Here is a 20,183-nt window from a genome sequence, read left to right as displayed (position 1 = left end):
GCACTAGATGTGATATTTGATGTGCTTTTTTATGCTCAAGACAAGAGGAGGACTTTTTTATTGTAAATTCAACACAAGAAATAGGAACATACAAACACTTCTACATCCAACTATCAAACCAAAGTTCAATAGGAAGGAATTACAAAAGAGAAATTAAAATAGAAAGTAAAGTAAATAAAGCAAGTAGTTAAACTAAGAGAGGTTGTAATGTGCTTTGTATGTTTTTCTTTTTAAATAAATATATAATTTTTTCCAAAATTATGTAAATACTGGGTTTTTCCTTCTATGAATGTAATGATAGTTGTTTATTAGACATTCAGTCTAGGTCTGTGATCAGATGTCGATCTACAGGTCATATTAAGTCTCTTGGAATGTAAAACTTTGTGCACAGGAGGATTCAGTCGCCTGTGCTGATAGTTTCCAAGAAATGTTGGCATGGAGCACCGAATTGAGAGTCCTTTGCTCACCTTCTAAGTCTGATTACTGTGCACCTTTCTTACTACTTACACTGTTAGCTGAGGTTAGATCAAGGGCATCCTTAATCACATCAACATGCAGGAAACCTGGTGTAAGCAAGCCATTCATTTCTTGTTCAGCCCTAATAGTAACATATAGTATGTGTAAGTTTAAGGAATGCTTTATGCTGATATATCTTAGTACTGTTCACCCAAACAAAAGAGACACGGCTGTGAACCCAGCGGGGGGCTAGACGGCTATTGGTTCTTTGGCTGGTATGACATGCAGCCCAGGAATGTGCCTGTCATTACAGGCACCTCACGGTTGGCCTCTCCTAGCCCTGTATTAGCGGCTGATTGAGATGCGTTGTAAAGAAGACCTTTGTGCAGACACTCAACAGCCAAACGAATAACTGACTCCCATGCAGCCAAAACTTTCTCTTTGTGTCCAATATTACATTAAACGAAGTGCAGTTTCCATTAGAGGGAACAAAAACAGATGGATCGGATCAGATAAGATCTTGTTGGACTTAGCGCTTAACATCTCTCCTTAAACACTTATTCTTGTCTCCTTGAAAAACAAACAAATAGCTAGATGGTTTCAGAATGGTTTCGCACTCTGGAATAAGATCTTTTAAAATTTACAAATCTTTTTGCCTGCCTTACCTTTCTGAGGCAGCGAGAAAAATGCAACCTTTATGGGAACGTTAATGCCTAGGAATGGACTCCTGTCTGGAATGCAGGGATGAGAAGACGCCTTACAATAGATCATTGTGAAAGATTTCGTAAAAGCCCGCCCATCAGGCATAAGCCAAAACAATTCTTCTGTAATCTTCTTGCCTGTCACCAGACCACTTGTTTTGATGCCAAGAAAAGTTTTAATCAAGCTCAAAACTTTGTAGGTCAAGCTCTAATCACAGTTGAGCTTCACTCTTGAGAGTGTGCAATTTGCAAAACTAACAGGTTGATTATTTGAGATCTCTAACCTTGCTTTAACCAGATGTCCTTTGTCGGAACTGGAGTGATCTACCAGTCACATGATGAGTTTTGGGGGTTGGGAGGGTTTATGGCTTGAGTTCAACGGTCATGGTGACGTCTAGTGCATTCAGTGAGTGGGAATCGGAAAACTCTGGTGTCGTGTAGTCCAGAGCCACTACTTAATATTCAGTGCTGGACCAATCGGTTTATAGAAATAAATGCTTTTTCTGATCTTTTCATAATTCAATAAAACCCTTTTTCTTTTAAAGTGTAATTCTGTTGTTCTTTGTCTTTCTTTGGTTTCGCTCCACTTGACAAACCAGTGCACTTAAGACGTTACAAAAATCAACCTGTTGCCATAGTAATAGAAGAAACAGAGGACCGCTGCACAAGAGGGCTTCAACGAGAGCATTTGGCCCTCTCGGTTGCTCATTAGCATACTATCCCTGAGCCAATAAGGAGACAGAAGCTGTTAGATTGCTTCAAGGAGACTGGCTATGACAACAGCCCCCTCCTCATTCCCTCCCCCCTTACTTCCCGGGGTAAAATCACCATAATCCCTGTTGAGATCTGCCCTGACTGCAACAGTCACACAGGCATTGGAAGTAGATATGAGAGTGTATGTGCTAAGGCTCGTATGATCAGATCTCTACATGGGGTTCCTCAAGGATACCTTTTTCTGTACTCTTTCATATGGAAGACGTGGATGGTTGAAAAGACTCACACTGCGGTCTGGGACCGGCCATCTATGGAGGGCCCTTTGTCCTGGCCTGTCTTTGATGTGAATCTGGAATGCACTGCCTGGGGAGTCCACTGGAGCAAACCCGGACTCTCAGTACCATTTCATCCATCAAAGCGTCTCAAGTCTGTTTGGCAAACTTGCTTGCTTGAGGGATTGTTTGGTGAGTTTAGAAGTTTACATCTTGCTGTCTGTTTTCGTCTGCTGTCTGTGTCTCACACCTGTTGTTCCTTTTCTTCTTTTTATCTTAGTATCTGTTTAGTCTTGTCTTATTTTACTGTTTGTGAAATCTAAGCTTTGGTGCAGCTTGTGCACCTCAGATGACTCGGGCCATGTGTAAACGAGTAGATGGTATGTTAAAACTCGACCTCGTGAAACCTGTTGCATTTATCTTTGCAAACCAAAATCAACCTTTGATGGTTTTCAAACACTATCAGACCCTATATATATTAGTAAACAATAGCTTTTTTCACTTTCAAAAGCTTGCTAATCTTTCATGTAGGTGGCTTTTTAAGATTTTTTTCATGTTGGTTTGGCCTGTGAATAAGATTTGAATGTTAACTCTTTACCCAAGCTGATTTGCATCGGAGCTTTTGATTGGTTGTTGTCTTTTCAGAAGTGATTTGTTTGTTTTTGAACATGCCTTGTTCTGAAAACATTGGTGGGGGACTTTCCCCTCCGAACCCCCTCCTTGGCCTCCATTCCGCCTGGGCGCCGCTGATTCAGACCACTGGCATATCTGTGCTAGACCAGCTGTAGCCCTGACAATACATCTAATAAAGAGAGTGTCATTAGCATCTGAATAGCCAGCACCATGTGTGGCGAGCACATACACACTTGAAACTTTTACACGGGAACAGACAGCATCATTGAGAGAGAGCAGAGGGTGTCTTTTGGCCACTCTGCTCATAATTTGCTGTTTAGGACTAATCTGTTCTGTTATCTTTTAAACCTGTGACATGGACGCACATGGACATCTTTGTTTTAGACAATATCAGCTTGGTCAGCCAAATGTGGTTTAAACATGTTTTGGGGTCAAGGATATTTGGGTTAGCAATAGCATAGTAGTTTTTTATGTTTTTATGTTTTATGTAGTTTTTTATGTCTCTTTATGTTTACTGGCTAGAGGGTGACTGGCACTTGACCTCATGGTCTAATGGAGTAGCACTGCATGTCTGATTGACTGTTATTCTAACCCCTCCGGTCTAATGGAGTCTCACAGGCTTGGGTTTTAGACTGTTGGAAAATCTCGAAGATGGATTTCTGTTTTTACAGTCCTATCACTAAACTGAACAACTGAATTTCAGAAACGACAGGAATGTTTTGACTTTCAAAACTTAAAGGTCATAGGTCAGGTGTGGGTGGACTCTTTAGTTTGGGGAGATACTGAGGAATGTTTCTTGCTAAACTCACTGATGCAAAGCATGTGGCATGAAGGTTTTGAACATCTCGTTCACAGATCCTGGAAAGAGGTTGCAATTAATCTTTTACTTAATTAATCCTTTTTCTTTTATCTTTATCTCCTTTATCTTTTTCTCACTTTTACCCTTTTATTTTATGGAATACCTTGGACCACTTGGAATGGTAGTGTTAAACATTAACCACAAGATGTCTCCCTATGTCCACTATTCACACCAAGTGATTTGTGGCCTGTTGCATGAATCCAGTTTCACTAGCTACTCAGGTAAGTTTGAGATTAGTTTGAGCAAACTCAGTTTTTTTCGGGCTCAAGAAGGTGGATTGGTTTTTAGTGGGTTTCATCATATAGTAACTTACTCTACGTGGCTAACCTGCTCCAGAGCAGGTTTTATTGTCAGAAATCGGAGACCTAAACTGGACCAATCAGCTGCGAGTTAAGTGACGTGTCTGATGCAATAAAGCCACTCCCCCTGTATCTCTGTAACTGCTCCAAATTAAAGCTGTTAGAGTGAAATAATTTGAGACAAAAATGCCCATCTTTTGCTGCTAATTATTTATTATATATATATATATATTACATGAATTGTAATTATGTATAATTCATATAATATATTTGCAATTAATTTACAATTAATATTAAACTTTGCTTTAAAATGAATATAAATATTTATATATAAATGCAAGCTTTAATATTTCTGAGACCTTTTAAACAGATTAAGTTTACGTGTATTCTTGAGCTCTTTGTGAAACTATATAAATTATAAGGCCTATTTGTTTGATTCACTTGCATTGATATAGTCAGATTTTTTCTTTCAACTGCCTTCTCAAACTTTCGTTGCAGCGCCGACAGTGTTTATTCCTGCCATGTAAATGCATTTAATTTCATGATTTTTTTTCATAAATATGATCTCTTAATCTTTAGAAGCGAAGTGAACTGACGCTCTCCATGTTCCGTGTGATTGGCTGTTTGCCACAAGTGTCAAACTTTCAGGTGCACACATGCCTCAGAATTAATTGCAAACTCTGGATTAAATCTGAGTTAACAGATAATGTTTATACCGAGCGTTGTGAGCCTGTTGAACCTGATCTAAACCAGGTTGGATTTATATGGATTTGTCAACTCTAAACCTATACTCTAAAACTCAGAGTTTTTTCAGCTAGCTTCATGCAACAGGTCTATGGTCAGTATGTTACAGTATGGGCATGATGAGAGGGAAACTAATCTGTTTTGTTTTTCCCTAAGATTTTGTCTTTTAAACTCTCTCAGTGCTGGCACTGGTGTTTTTCTGAATGACCTTATGTCTTCATTTATGTGGATTGTCTGTTTTGCCAGTGTATTTTCATGCAGTATAACATCTTAATTATAACATTTTGTGGTGGTTTTGTCTGAATTGGTTATGTTTTTTATGCAGGGCTATATTTGTGTTTGTGTTCTTGCATAAAATGATTGACTAATTACAGACAGTGTTGTGGCCCATGCTATGTCTGTATTTTTCCCATCACAGAGATGGCGTTTTTTTTATGTCTCCATTTGGAATTCAGCACTAGAGTCCCTGTCAAACTTTTCTGAACTCGGAGATTCAGACTATATGTGTCCTCCCCCTTTTAACTCCCTTCAGGAAAATGAAAATGGTGGATATTGTAGCACAGAAAATGCCATCAGAGAGCGACGTGCATATGGCCCGGAACTTTCTCACGAAGATTTTACGAAGTTCCATGAGGTATCGTATCAATGTTCTCCACAAGAAAACCCACTTCCTTTCCTGTACCACCCAGTCTAGTAATGATGATCTACAATCATATTCCTTCCATGGCCTTGTGATATCATCCATCAAAAGTTCAAATTTCCATCCATTAGTTTTCAACCATGCATACGCTCTTCATTCTTCATTCAGGGTTCCCACGATCATGAAAAGCTTGGAAATATCATTGGATTTTAAAATTGTGATTTCCAGACCAGGAAATTCATAAGAATTGGTGAACTCTCCTAAATTAACTGAAAATAATGAAAATTTTTCTAAAATATTTATTTGTTAGAATCTGCTCTTTATGAGTGTAATCTAAATAAAGTATTTTTTTAAAATCCTTATCCAGTTGGTATTATTGGTCAAAGGTGTGGGAATCCTGTTCATTAGTTTTTGCTATTTTTTTGAGTTTCATCTGCATCAGTTTAAAAATGTATGCACTAAACAGTTAGTGTCATAAGGGCAATGTATTTGACTTCTTAAAAGATCCTCTGTTTAATTGTTGTGGTGGGTAAATAACAGTTCAATAACAATTATATATTTGTCTATTTTACTTCATGCATCTCAGAAAGAACCGATTTAAAGGGTATGTTAATGTGGTATGAGTGTTGAGAGAGTGGACTTGTGGTTTACAGCAATTTAATTTGGTGTTTGCAGTTGTTTGTTACTCTTTTATTTGTGGTTGACTATCGAAAAACTTTGTGTTGATGGTGAATGACTGTAACAACGGCATGCTACCAGCCAGGCAACTTTTCTGTCTCTTGCCATGATCATTATACTACTCCCATAATCATCTACCATGTTTTGACACTCTTCTGTCCTTCAAAATAGTTGTAGTGGTGCTTGGTGATCTGTGTTTGTCATTCGTTTTACAGCTGTTCACAAGAAACATTTTATTGCCTTGTTTTCTAATTTTTCTTTTCTGCTCTACCTATTTCTCTGTCCTTCTTTATTTCCCATTTGCTGCCCACAGGAGAAATGAACCCTTGAGCAGACCTCACTCCTGGCATGCCACCAAGTTCAACGAGAGCCACTCAGAAGCCAAAACCCAGTCCACACCCTCACCAGGCTGGCAAACAAGATATGATGCAAAGTAATTGAAGAGACAGAAAATAATTTGTTTCTGTCCATATTGCTTCTTTTAGTAAATAATTTGTTATGAAGGCCTCTATTTTTCCTTTTTAAATATACATTGAATTGCACAAATTCTTCAAATTGTTTACTGCAGTTGCATTTGCTAGTTTATACAGCCTAAGCACTCTTTACACGTGTTTGTTTTTCTTAGCTCATTCTCCTCTGAACTCTCAACCGACTGGGAGCAAACAAATCTACAGAGAGTATCTGATCAGTTCAGCTCTTTGGGGAGTATGGACAGCCTAGAGCATAGCTCTCATCCTTATCCACCTGGCTGTCTTTCTCCAAGCAAATCCAACAATAACAGCATTGAACATTTGGGTGGTGGTAAACGAGACTCTGCATACAGCTCCTTTTCTACAAGCTCAGGAACCCCAGATTACACACTGTCTAAAAGTAACGCTGCATCCACTGAAAACATGCTGTACAAAATTAATCAGTGGGACTCAAGTGGCAGACACAGCAATGGCAGGCATAGCCAAAACATAAACGAAGGAGTACGACAAGATGAGAGGCTCGGATACTTGCAGCATCTCTCAAGTACAGGTAGCCATGAGATCCCAAGACCTGAAGAACAGCCAGGCACTCGGCATTCAAGAGTTAGTATTGGACCTGTCTGGCATGTCCCAGATATGAAGAAAAACATGGTATCCTCTACACCACCTCCCACTCCACCGACACGCAGTGATAGTTTTGCAGCCACCAAGGTTCATGAGAAGGGTCTGATCACAGGCACCTCTGAGGGCCTTGGTGTTCATGCCCAGTTAAAGCCTCAGGTGAAAGCATTACAAAAGGCTGGAGAAACCTATGAAAGCGCACAAAGGTCTCACCAAGTCATCGAGACCGTTCTTGAGGGTCAACGCAATTTTAACTTGCCATCTAAAAATGATTCTTCAAATCCTTGCATTTCATCCAATGTCCATCATCAGTATCCCAACCGTATGTCGTCAGACAAGACATACTCCCTATCAACCACAGATGTCAGAGATAGACATCCATCTTATGCCCATGTTCCACACCATCCACGTCAGTACAGTGACGAGGGCACTTTCCACGCTCAAACTAGGACAGTGCCAGCACTGAATCCTCCATTCAGTGGCTACTTTAGCAGTATGCAGGAGCTGCCCACAAACAACCACATGCAACTCAACAGCCAGAATCAAGCTAGAAGGCCAGCTGCACCACTTTGCGGTCTTTTTGGAGTTCCCTCCCACCATGTCACTCAGGGTATGACACAGGTTTCTTTAGTGAGAGTTGATGACTCTAAAGCTTCTGTAGTCTCAGAAATGTCACACAGTGGACGGGACAGGATGTCCATAGGTTCTCAAGGAGGAACTAAAGACCGCTATTTCCCTCCTCAGTCACAGCACCATGATATAGATCATAAGGACAATAATGCCTCCTTCAAACAAAGTGACAACCACAATCGCATTTTCTCTGCACCATGTAATCCCTTGAATATGCCTGATTCAACAAAACCTCCTGAGCTGAGGGGGAGCCAAAAGCAACACTATATGTCTAGCTCAGATGAGCATTCTGGTAGTTATCCCCATAGTAAGCAACCTGAGCACAGGAGAAATGCTGGCCATCTCCATCTTAAAGAATACTCACAACAACCTCTTCCTACTAAAAGCGAGTCAAAGATATGTCCCCAGAAAACACCTATGCTATATTCTCTGGCTCATGAGCGCAATGAAATGGATGACTGTCAAGATGAGATCAGTGGAAGTGCACAACAGGAAGCCCTTGACAGTCAGAGCGGCAAACAGGCAAGACGGAGTGACCGTTTTGCCACCACCTTGCGCAACGAGATCCAGATGAGAAGGGCCCATCTTCAAAAGAGTCGAAGCGCTGCCACTTTAGGAAGTCCGGTTGAAGCTGTAGAAGAGGCTGCTGTCTGGAAGACTACTACTCCTTCATCAGATGGTGGCTTTTCTAGCTCTTATAAAGACCATCTGAAAGAAGCCCAGGCTAGAGTCCTCCAGGCTACATCTTTTAGGCGAAAAGACCTAGAGCCAGTATTGTTTGAGCATCCAGGCACTGAGGGTTCTACTTGGAAGGAGACACCTCTACTTCCAAGTGTCTCTGAGATCCCACCTAGCAAACCCACCTCAGGGAGTAATCAGGTGCTTCGCATTGGTAGCCGCAAGCGATTTTCTGCTGAAAAGAAAGTTCGGTCTTTTTCTGAGCCAGATAAAATTCATGAAGTAGGTGCTGATGAGCACTCCCCTATGCCAGCTTTCTCTAAACCTATGCCAAAGCAAAACCTGCAGATATCCGAAGACAACAGACTGTCCAAACCTGGAGGCATGCACTATTCTGCAAAGAGTGACACGGCAGGGCGGAGTAACAGTGATAGCTCAACCCCCATTGAACACCACTTTATTGAAGGTCAGGATGGCCCTCTCTCAGTGAAACAACAAACCATGCTAGAACAACAGCGACTTGGTACCTTTGCAGAGTATGAAGCCAAATGGAACACCCAGAGGAAGACGACCGAACCCAGGGTCTCTGGACGATACCACTCTGCTGATAACATCCTTGATACAGGAAATGAGGGACAAAGTAAGCCCACCCGTGTGCATGAAAGATCTAGATCCTCCCCTTCTGCTGACTTCTATGGACAGGTTAGTTATTTCATATTTAATGAAACCTCCATTTTTCAGTTTAATTCTGTTGTTATATCCAATTGGTGTAAACTATTTGTTAAAACGCACTGTCAGAGTTTGTTTTTATTTAGAAACTATCATAAAGCAAGTTACTTGTGTCTCACATATAGCTCCAATGAATGAAAGCAATATAAAGGTTGGAACTTAGTCAAACATTAAACTAAGTACAAAAAGTCACACCCTCAGACCAGTAAAGTTGCAAGTAAGATTGCATGTGTCAACCGACCAAGCCAATAATTAGGATAGACAAGTCTTAAAAAGTTTACAGTAGTGATATATTAATACCTGAACAAGGAGATTGAGTTTTATGTGTGTTCAATTCCTCCCAGAAACTTGCAGTTCAAGAAAAGTCAGCTGACTATTCCAAACCTGAGAAAATTCTCTCCGAACAGGATAAGAATAGTACAAGGTGGGTGCTGTAATGTTATTTGTCCATTGCTTTGTTAGTAGTTTAAAGGGTAAAAAGATAATACATTATTTTAGTATGCTGATTATCAAAGTACTTTTGTTAGGCATGATGTTCATGATAGTCCTGGGCACGTTTATCAGACAACTTATCTCTTTGTAATGGAAATTATACAGATGCCAACAGTCCTGGCTGAGATTGTGTCAGTGTGTCAGTGAAACTATTCCAGTGCTAATGGCTCTGATCTTGGCCTTGTTGCGAACAGAAATCCACAGTTGGGCCATCAGTCAGCCCTCGCTGGGTCAAAGATAAACAGTAGACTCTTTATGATCCTCACAGTCTTGGGATTTAGCCCAGATGTGACAGCTCTGCTATCCTCTCTGACTGGGCTTTGTGTTACAAGGAGATGGTTTTGAGGTGTAGGCATGTGAGTATGACATAGGAAGTGTCCAATCAGTCCATTCATAATAAGGCCAAAGAGTAAAATAGCATCTTAAATGTAATTTTTGCTCTTCCTATTTCTTCATAGTGTTTTTTACAGATATTTTGCCCTATTTCAGTCTTTTTTATACTGTGCAAAGATAAGACTTATTAAAAAAAAATTACTCTGCATGTACATTATAGTAGGTATTGCACTTTATCCTGAAAGGATCATGAATGGTAGCTCTGTACTCTGCTAAGAAGAAACTTGATCCAATTCATAATGCTGAAAGTTCAGAATTTTAAAACCATCTGGATGAAGAATAGAGGGCTTGTATGTATATTTTGCCCTTGAATAATGTATTAAATTGGCACAGAAAGGAAGTAGCATCACCAGCTGTGATAGTATGGATTGCTGTGCATAAAATGACCTCCAGTTACCTTAGCCAGTTTTGAAATCATATATTTTCTTGTCTAGCCTCTGAAACATGTTAAGTTGATCCTGCAATCTCTCACTTACTTTATAGTTTATAAAACACAATATGAAAGCAAATGTGTCCTTTGAAGATCCAGCTTAAGTATAATTGATAGCTGGCTGGGATGTTATCCCGTTTGCATGCAAACTTTTTAGGTGGGGCTCCAGTAGTGTGAGGTCAAATTAGATATTTACTCTCAATGTTTCAGATGTAAATTAGATGCATTCTGAAGTTTTAGTTTGATTCTTTCTGCCAAAGCAACAAATATACATTTCTAATGTCACAAACAGCTTCCAGTTAGGTGTGAAACAGATGATCTACCTATTTATTTATTTTTTCCTATCTTACAAACTATCCTTCTCCTCTTTTTATATATATATATATATATATATATATATATATTTCCACATCTCAACCACTGGTTTCTCCAGGTCATTATCTTAGACTTCTGTGTAGACATAAGGAGTGGCAAACTTGAATAAGCTAGTTACCGACAAACATCCATCATCCAAAGCCTTGTAAATTGCCCCCTATGAAAGGTTTTGTCGCGATTCTTGCTTTTAATTAAGGTGCTGTGGAGAGCAAACTATGAATTATACCATAGACCTGCATCTTCACTTCATAGCCCTATGAGTTTTCTTAGAAATCATTGTTTAAATGTCAAACTTCCTGTCTCCCACCCAATGATTTCATTTATGTGCAGACACGCATGACTTGGTTATAAAAAGCTATAGTTCTAGCTGAAAAGTCCTATCTAGAAGGATTATTCACTCCAGTAAGTGATATTGACAGACTTCTAATGTTAGAAACCCCTTTTGCTACTGTTAGTACTATTGTCTATTTATGAGTATATCTAGTGTGGAGTAAATCCATTTGGAAACGATTCAATTGAGCTACAAGCATTTTAGCCCCACCCAGATGAGATTACATATGTTCAGGGCTACAGGAAGCACCTGTCGCTGAGATGAGAACTCACAATCATCAGAGGTGAGCGCTGCTTCTCATACAGTCAAGTTTCATATCTAATGCAAGGATTTGTATTTAGCCATTTTATAGCAACTTTAAAGTTGTATATGGCCAGCAGCAGGAGTACTTGGATTATGGACTTTTCTGCTTAAAGATTTTCTGATGAAGTTTGAGTCCTTCTGGGTCTGTAAGATTAATTTTAAGTGGTGTTAATGTTTTCTCAGTTTTGAGTCCTCAGTTAAATGATGGCTTCATTGCGTTTTCACTCGATAAGTAAATGCAGGTCAATTTTTTTAAAGTAAAATGCACAGTAAACGAAAGGAAGGAAAACATTTCTAGTACTGGTAGAACATGTTTGTCTTACTTTATCAAACAAGGGAAGTTAGCAAGAGACTGTATTTGATTAAAGGTGGGGTGCTGTGGACAAAAGCTTACATGGTATTACAGCTGAGACTTTCTGCATGCCAGTTCATGCTGAGATCAAATGCACGTGTTAGACACTGTATAGTATCAGAAAGACTGCATCCCACTTGAATGTTACCAATGCATGCATGCTGTACTAATGACATCTGCAAAGAAAGTATGTATTAGATCAAATGAATGACTCTTAAAGCACATAATCTATATTTCTGCATCTTACATTTTCTTAATCCTTTTTTCTGCACTTTGCTTTACTTTGTATACTAATGTTCAAAAGGTTGAGGTCAGTAAGATTGTTCACTTTTAAAATGAATACTTTTGTTCAGTAAGGTTGCATTTAGTTGTTTAGTAGTGTCTACATTGTTACACAAATATATTTCAAATAAATGCTGTTTTTAATATTTCTATTCATCAAAGAATCCAGAAAAAACATAAGCAGCTGTTAAACTGTTTTCAACATTGATAATAAGAAATGCATAATATGCACCAAATCAGCATTTTAGAATGATATCTGAATCAGGATCATGTGACTGATTCAGGATCATGTGAGCAGTTATGGCTGCTGAAAAATCACCTTTGGCATCAGAGGAATAAATTACATTTTAAATTTATCAAACTAGAACATTGTAATTTTAATATTTTCAAAACACAATTTTACTGTTTTTGCTTTATTTTTTTATCAAATAAATTAAGCCTAGGGCAGCATAAGAGACCTTCAAAAACGTTAAAAAAAATATTACGTCCCCAAACTTTTGAACAGTAGTGTATGTCTCTAACCACTCTACTACTACTCGATACTTCTTTGCTTTTCCTTACTTTTTCAGTCAAAATGTCTTTCTGTCTTTTTCTTTGGAGCACAGCCACTGTTTCTATACACCCATCAGGTAATTCAATATACTATAAAGTATGTGTGAGTAGAAATTGTGGGTGTCTTTCTGTGCAGTTAGATTTTTAAATTGGTATAATTCATTTGCAAACATCAACTGTAGGAGTGGGTGGTATCACCGAAATCGTTATAAATCATATAGTAGAATCTCAATCACTTGACGCCTTTCTAATGTTGCGTGGGATAAATATATACCATCAGATCAGACATTCCTAATAGAGAATAGGTGTCTTGCTAACCCTGTAAATAATTAAATATTTTTAAGTTACTTTCATAATGTTGTTATATTAGTGAGTTTTCTCTTTCCCAAGTAATTGTATTTAAGATATTCAAACAAGAGCCCTTTTATCTCTCCTTGCCCTCTATAAATCTGAGTAGACAAGGAAGAGAGTAAAAACATAAACGAAAACAATCAGGATTAAGAAGGGAAAAGTGTTCTCTTTGCCAATTGCTGCAGGGGAAAGATCATTCTTTCTCCACAGCATGACAGGCTTGTGGGAACAGAAATATGCTGGGTATGACAGCCAGCCTGGGAGTTACCATGGAGAGATGGTGAAATGTGGGAGAAATGTCTGCCTGCCTATCGATTTACTCTGAACAGAGTGAGGCTTTGTGGACCAAAAAGGACAAATACATTTAGAGTCTGGGCCTTTGATAAATCATTTTTAGTTTGTATTGGTGTATTGAGAATTTTACTTCAAAGTATTTCTCTTTTGTTTTCTTAGGTTTAATGAAAAAGGATACAGTGAACTCTTATGCAAAGAGAAACCAGAAGCACCTCCTTCAGCTTTGAATGAAGACCTGGAGAAAAAGACTTTAGATCCTCCATCCAGTCATCACAAACCTGCACTGCATTTCTCTGACCATAGCACTCAGAGTGAACCATCAGCCCTCTCCAAAAACAAGAGCTCTGTTCTCTTGCCCCATCTGGAGAAGTACAAATGCCCTGAGGGTACACCTCCTCCTCTTAGCAATTTTCAGGAGGTCCAGCCTGGATCACAAGGAGGAGTCTTGGCCTCACTCTCTCCTGTCAACAATCAAAGCTCCGCCTCAGTTTCAGCCCCCGTTCCCTGGAAAGGGTTGGAGCATAGCAAAGGGCCAATTGGGGAGGAGGAGCTACAACAAGAGCTTGTGCCTCCTCCCTTTCCACCTCCTCCCCCTCCCGCTGTCCTGCCCACCCAACAAACCGCTGGCCCTACCCAGCCCACCATGGAGGGGCAGCGTTCGCCCTCGCCCCAGTTTGCTCCCCAGAGGCTGACTGACAAGCCTCCCGTCCCTGTCTCCATACAGGATGAAGCTGCTGGAAGGTAAGACTTTCTATATTTAGAGTTAAATTCTGCCGTTCAGGAAATCTTTCAGGTCTGTGTTGGAATTCGGGGAGATTTCCACTGGCAAACCACAGCTGGGCTCCTCTCAGCTGCAATCTTAAAACCATCACTGGAAACTCTCCCTACAGCCCAGTAATTTAATGACAGTGCTTCTCTGACTGTCTCTTTATTGTATTCATGCACATACAAGGGGCTTATTCATATGTGCCCGTACTGCAGATTGTCCATGTGTACTGCAGTTCTTCAGATCAGTCATAAGAAGAATACCACATAGCCTCAACTGAAGACTGTTGAAAAATATAATTTCAGGGGCTTTATTTTTGCTGTTTTTGGAAACGAATGGGATCTGTAGTAGTCTTACAGTAGACGCCTCTTTAAAAGTTTGGAGAAGGCAAAGGTTTTGAGCGGGGCAAAAGGGTTTCAGTGACGTACAGTATGATATATATGTATATATATATATATATATATATATATATATATATATATATGTATGTATATGTGGATTTGGTCACATGAACTGACAAAGATAGTTTCCTCCCTGTTTTCCTGTGTGCAAAGCCTTCTAGCCTGAAGTAAAAGAATTTCATGTTTTCACAAAGATTAGACTCATGAAAATAGGTTGTACTGCCCTTGTTGTGCTTATGCTTTTGCTTAGTTACCTTATGTTGCATTTCTTGTGTTCACCAGAATAACACATTTCTATTTTCACCATTGTTGTTTACCAGGATGGATAGAGTTAAAGATGAGATCACATCGGTGAAGAAAGTGCCCATTAAGATTGTCCACTCAGAAAGTAACACAGAAAAAGAAAGTCGACAATATCTCGACCTGCCCAGCGAGACCCCCGTCAGCTCGCAAGAACCTGGAGTAACTCCTCTTCAGAGCTTGGGGAACCCGGATCAGTCATACTCTCTGTTCTGTACCTACACCAGGCAAAAGGACCAGGGGCCAGAAACAAGAGATGCAGATATGGGCCTTCTGAAAGACCAGGGGCCACAAACCAATGTGAACCCGCTATTCTATGAGCAGACAAGCCCTTCATTAGAGCAAAGCAACAACGGATTGTCTTCACATCCCTTACAGTCAGAGGACGACGAAAAAAGAAAGGAGCTGGCTAGAGACATAATGGTCAAGGACAAGTCCCTAGTGGACATTTTAGACCAGAGTAAGATGAAGACCACTATGGATCTGATGGAGGGTATTTTCCCTCAGGGAGAGCTGCTACTGGAGGAGGCCCAACAGCGCAGGAAAGCTGCACCTAAACAGCTCTCCCCTCGTAACTCTGTGGAGAAGTCAGTATTTCTTACTTGTGAACCTACTATATTCCAATTTCTTACCTCATTAAGGCCCCAACTCAGTTTGCCAAGTTTGTATTTCATTATTTATTCCAGGAATTTACCCTTAATGCCCTTAAGAAGGAAGACGGATTGAACGTGTTTCTGATGTTCTGTTTATTATTTTTTAAATCAGGAAGTTAGGGTTGTTTTGAGCCCTACCCATGTGGTTCTCATAAAAAAAGATTTCTAAGAATGGCATTTCGTGAAAATTGTAGCTGGCCCAGTTCTCTTTGCTCATTCAAGTTATGATTCATAAGCATGGTTTATGTTTCTTGTTGGAAATCTAGGACTCATCTTGCTCAAACGGATAGCTCAGCATCTTCCGCCCCAAACTCATGCCACACAATTGTTTTATCCTGTCATAAGTATTTCTGTAGTGTTTGAATCAGTTGGCTTGTGTCTCCCAAAGGAGGGAGAGCATTTTCACATTTGGCTCCAAAACTCTGGAATAGCCTTCCTGATACTGTTCGTTGCTCGGACTCACTCTCCCAGTTTAAAACTAGATTAAAGACGCATCTTTTCAGCCAGGCATTCATATAATATTGTTAATCTCACAGTTTCAAACTACAATCCGGCCTCTAGTTCATAAATGCCAGAGGAGAACTGGCCCCCGACTGAGCCTGGGTTCTCCCAAGGTTTTTTTTTTTCTCCATTAGGTCACCTGATAAGGACTGTTTTAGGACACCATTAGGCCGCTTGATGGAGTTTTTTCGGTTCCTTGCCACTGTTGCCTTTGGCTTGCTCAGTTGGGGATATTTTGGGGATATTTAATTTTATTCTATCAATCAATAAATTCCACTAGAAACAAACTTTGTTGTATTATTTTATTTTAATACTGTGAAGCTGCTTTGATACAATCTGTATTGTGAAAAGCGCTATACAAATATACTTGATTTGATTTGATTTGATTTGTGTTTCTCATAAAACTCATCTGTGGGTCCTCAGGAAAGAAGAAGACAGCCTGGTAGTGGCTACTGCTTTAGTGACTAATTCAACCTACTACAGTACATCTGCACCCAAAGCAGAGCTGCTGATTAAGATGAAGGACATGCAGGAACAGAGTGAGGAACACGATTCAGAAGAGGAGTTGGAGGAAGACAATGAAAGTGATCTTGCCAACAAGAAGGTACAAACAAATTGTATTGTACAAAAAGATGCTTTCTTACCATTAGTGTTAATTTTGTCAGCTTTTTTCAAATTTAGTCTTAAGCCCCGTGCACACCGGGACGATTATCGCGCACGCTTATTGCCAGTGTTTTTCAACGTGTCTTTGTGTTCATACCCAAGCGATTTTCACTGGCGATGCGCCGAGTGAACATGCAAATTCACTCTCTGAAAGTAGATGGCGCTTATTGAAAACAAAAAATACCCCGGTACACAAGGTGGCGCTGCGCAACTTTACGCTTCTGACATTTGCTTGTCACAGAAAAAGAGAACCAGTATTTACGTGCTTGCCAAAACAATTCACACACTTTTTGCTAAAAGATTTTTGTAGTCGCTGTGGCGTTTGTCATAAAGTTTGTGTTCAGACACCAGAGACCAGCAGCTCTACATTCATCTTGCCTCGTTGTATCTTCTTCTTCGTCTACTTACTTCCTCTTCATCGTCGTCTTCTATCAATGTGTGCTCAGCAAGACCGTTTTGTGCTTGAGCGCCATCAAGTACTGTAACTTCAGCAGCTCCAGGCACGTGAACAAAAGCGCCAATCTCATTGGTCAGCTCGTTTTTAAAAAAGATTACGCTTTTACACCTGGTGTTTTGCACGTTGGTTTGCATACTCACATTGGCGCCCTTTGTTTAGTCACGAGGCATTAAACGTCAGCGAAAAGCGCACACCATAATCGTCCCGGTGTGCACAGGCCTTTAGTCCTGTGTTAAATGTACTTTTTAGTTTTTTATACAGTGGCCAAGAGAGCTCAATGCACTGCAACGGAAGAAAACACATGCATATTGAAAAAAACACCAGCAAATTAAAATCTTCATCAGTTTGATAACACATGTGCTGCAAATACTCACAACGCAACCAAATACAGTAACACGCTACTTACCAATTTATTTTATCAAATGACATTCCTCTCTTTGCAGCATGAGTTGATTGACAGCCTCAGCAAGAAGTTGCAGGTGCTGAGGGAAGCTCAGGAGAGTCTACAGGAGGACGTGCAGGACAACAACGCTCTTGGGGAAGATGTGGAGGCCATCGTACAAGGTGTCTGCAAGCCCAATGAACTCGACAAGTTCCGCATGTTCGTCGGTGATCTTGATAAAGTGGTCAACCTTCTGCTGTCTCTGTCTGGACGATTGGCCAGAGTAGAGAATGCCCTGAACAGCCTGGAGGAAGATGCTTCACAGGACGAGAGGGTGAGAATGAAAGCAGGATTCATGTTGTGGAGGAATGACTTCCAGATTTGTAAATTTCAAAAAGCAGAAAATAGTTTAGATTAAGAGAACAGAATTAAGGCTGTAAAACTATGCTAACATAAAAGTACCACGTTAGGCTGATACAGGCGACACAGCTTTGTGTCCAGCTCACATCCAGACCCTTTTTTGTTTCCTATCTTTATCCTTATATTGATACTTTGGAAAATGGTTATAACTGAGTACCATGGTATACATTACAGTTCTATTCTAGTACTATACCATTTATACAGGTTTAATTGGACTAATCCAGATAATTAAATTTCACTTACTTTCATATAGCTTTGTTTTATTCGCATAAAGGCCTTTAGAGAAACAAATGATTACAATTATTATCTTCAACCTGGTTGATTGGGACACTTTTTGCCAGTGTAGTATATTTTACAATTTAAAAAAACTGTTTTCTATTTTAAAATGTAATTTATTCCTGTGAAAGTAAAGCTGAATATTCATCAGCCATTACTCCAGTCTTCAGTTTCACATGATCCTTCAGAGATCATTCTAATTCTATTATGCGGATTTGGTGCTCAATTGTTGTTAATGGTGTGTGTGTGTGTGTGTGTGTGTGTGTGTGTACTTAACTATATTTTGGGGACAAATATGTACCCAGAAGCGACCAAAACCTGACCAAAATCTCCAAAAACCTCCCGTTAGGGATGTCCTCATTTGTAAAACTGGTATAAAAATAAAGCAATTAAAGTTTTTTTTTTTTTTTTTTAATGCAGAAAGTTTTCTGTGATGGGTAGGTTTAGGGGTAGTGTTAGTGCAGGGGCATAGAATATACAGTTTGTACAGTATAAAAACCATTACGTCTATGGAATGCCCCCATTTAGATTAGCTAAGTAAACTTGTATAACGTGAAAATGTTAAAATGTGAAATGTTCATCTTCCTTCTACAGCGTACTCTGACAGAGAAACGCAAACTGCTGATCCGTCAACATGAGGATGCCAAGGAGCTGAAGGAGAACCTTGACAGGAGAGAGCGTGTGGTCTACGACATCTTGGCCAGCTACCTGCCGGAGGAGAGTATGGCTGATTATGAGCACTTTGTGAAAATGAAATCTGCCCTTATTATTGAGCAACGCAAGCTTGAGGACAAGATTAAACTGGGGGAGGAGCAGCTCAAGGGTCTGATGGACAGTCTCCCAATGGACCACAGGACAACCAACTGAGGACTTGATGGAGTGATTCATGCGGTAATCCAGAGCAACTTGCTTGACATCACCCTAAATAACAGGGTGCCAGTACTTAATGTCCACTTACATTGCATTCTGGTCATATATTGAGTGCTCTTTGTCTGACCCAGCAGAGAGCATTTTGGCAAGACTCATGAAGACCCTGAAAGTGCTGGGCACTTTCAGATCATGATTTGACCCAACCTGATTTTACAGAGCACACTGTGGTTGTTACCATTTTTAGTGTCATCTGATCTTTCAGCTTATACGACCCATAGAATTATATGGTGAAATAATACTATTTTTTAAAGACACTTTAATCCCCCCCCCCCCACAACTGTTTAAATAGACCTTGCCCCTTTTTGCTCCTATGTGTTCTCAACACTTGACACTCAGTAAAAACATGCCATGGTCACTCAGTGTGCTGTATCTTTTTAACCACTAGAGGGCGATGAAAGACACCTTAAAGTGAATGTGCCTGAAGCCCAGTACAAACACTTGTGATTCAGACATACACTCAAATCCTGGCATAAATTCTTCACCCAAGCGTTGCACATGTAAGCTGTGTTGCTATTTTCATCAGGAGGCTGTAATTAACTCCCAAAACTGACTTTTTGGGGGTGCATTATTTCAAATGACGTGTCACTATCCTGATTATGTTAAAAAATAATTCAGTGATATTTGTAGTAATTTATTTTAGCCTTTTGAATCTTTGTATATAACTAGAATAGGCTAGTATTGTACTCTTTCACTTTATTTTAGCCAAGCAAACTACCACTTTAGTCTGCATGCTTTTTTAGCTGTATATCACCATAAAATGCATTGTAACACAAGAATTAGGATTGACTGTAAGTATTCTATTGTTTAAAGAATCTAAGAGACTTGCCTAAACCATATAATATCATTTCACAAAGGATTCAGTGTTTGTCTATAAAATACCAGCTGCCTTTTGCTCCAAGTCATGTGTCTGAGTCATTTATAACTTCATCTGTAAGATTTTTGTGTTTGATATTTATGTTCTAGTCTGTGTACATTTACACAGAAATTTAGTAGTTACAATTCCGCTTTTCATTGTGGCTTTATTTCCACAGATAGCTAATGAAAAGCAGTGTCATGAGTGTATTGCATTTAACATTGCTCCTCTTAATTATACCATGCACATCATTTTTCATAAAAGACACATTGTGTCGAAAAGACAAAGCATGTATTACAAGA

The 20,183-nt window shown here is 39.6% G+C and overlaps 1 protein-coding gene across 6 annotated transcripts in view; it reads left to right on the top strand.

Moving 5' to 3' along the window:
- shroom2a (shroom family member 2a) overlaps positions 1-19,926 on the top strand; it is a 50,591-nt gene extending 30,665 nt beyond the window's left edge. For 3 of the 6 annotated variants that reach the window (XM_084129672.1, XM_084129675.1, XM_084129674.1), the window contains 8 exons: positions 6,310-6,429; positions 6,622-9,097; positions 9,469-9,548; positions 13,439-14,020; positions 14,767-15,333; positions 16,324-16,504; positions 17,464-17,736; positions 18,693-19,926. In XM_084129672.1, coding sequence (XP_083985798.1) covers positions 6,310-6,429; positions 6,622-9,097; positions 9,469-9,548; positions 13,439-14,020; positions 14,767-15,333; positions 16,324-16,504; positions 17,464-17,736; positions 18,693-18,965 — 4,552 coding nt within the window. In that variant the 3' untranslated portion in view covers positions 18,966-19,926. Of the gene's footprint in view, positions 1-5,210; positions 5,313-5,904; positions 5,923-6,309; positions 6,430-6,621; positions 9,098-9,468; positions 9,549-13,438; positions 14,021-14,766; positions 15,334-16,323; positions 16,505-17,463; positions 17,737-18,692 lie in introns of all 6 variants that reach the window. The other 3 variants (XM_084129670.1, XM_084129673.1, XM_084129671.1) reach the window with 2 other exon arrangements.
- Positions 19,927-20,183: the final 257 nt, after the last annotated feature.

Source organism: Abramis brama (genome assembly GCF_963993115.1).
Source record: "Abramis brama genome assembly, chromosome: 11".
NCBI lineage: Eukaryota > Metazoa > Chordata > Actinopteri > Cypriniformes > Leuciscidae > Abramis > Abramis brama.
The sequence above is the reverse complement of the archived record's forward strand: the minus strand, read 5'-3'. Positions and strand labels throughout refer to the sequence as shown.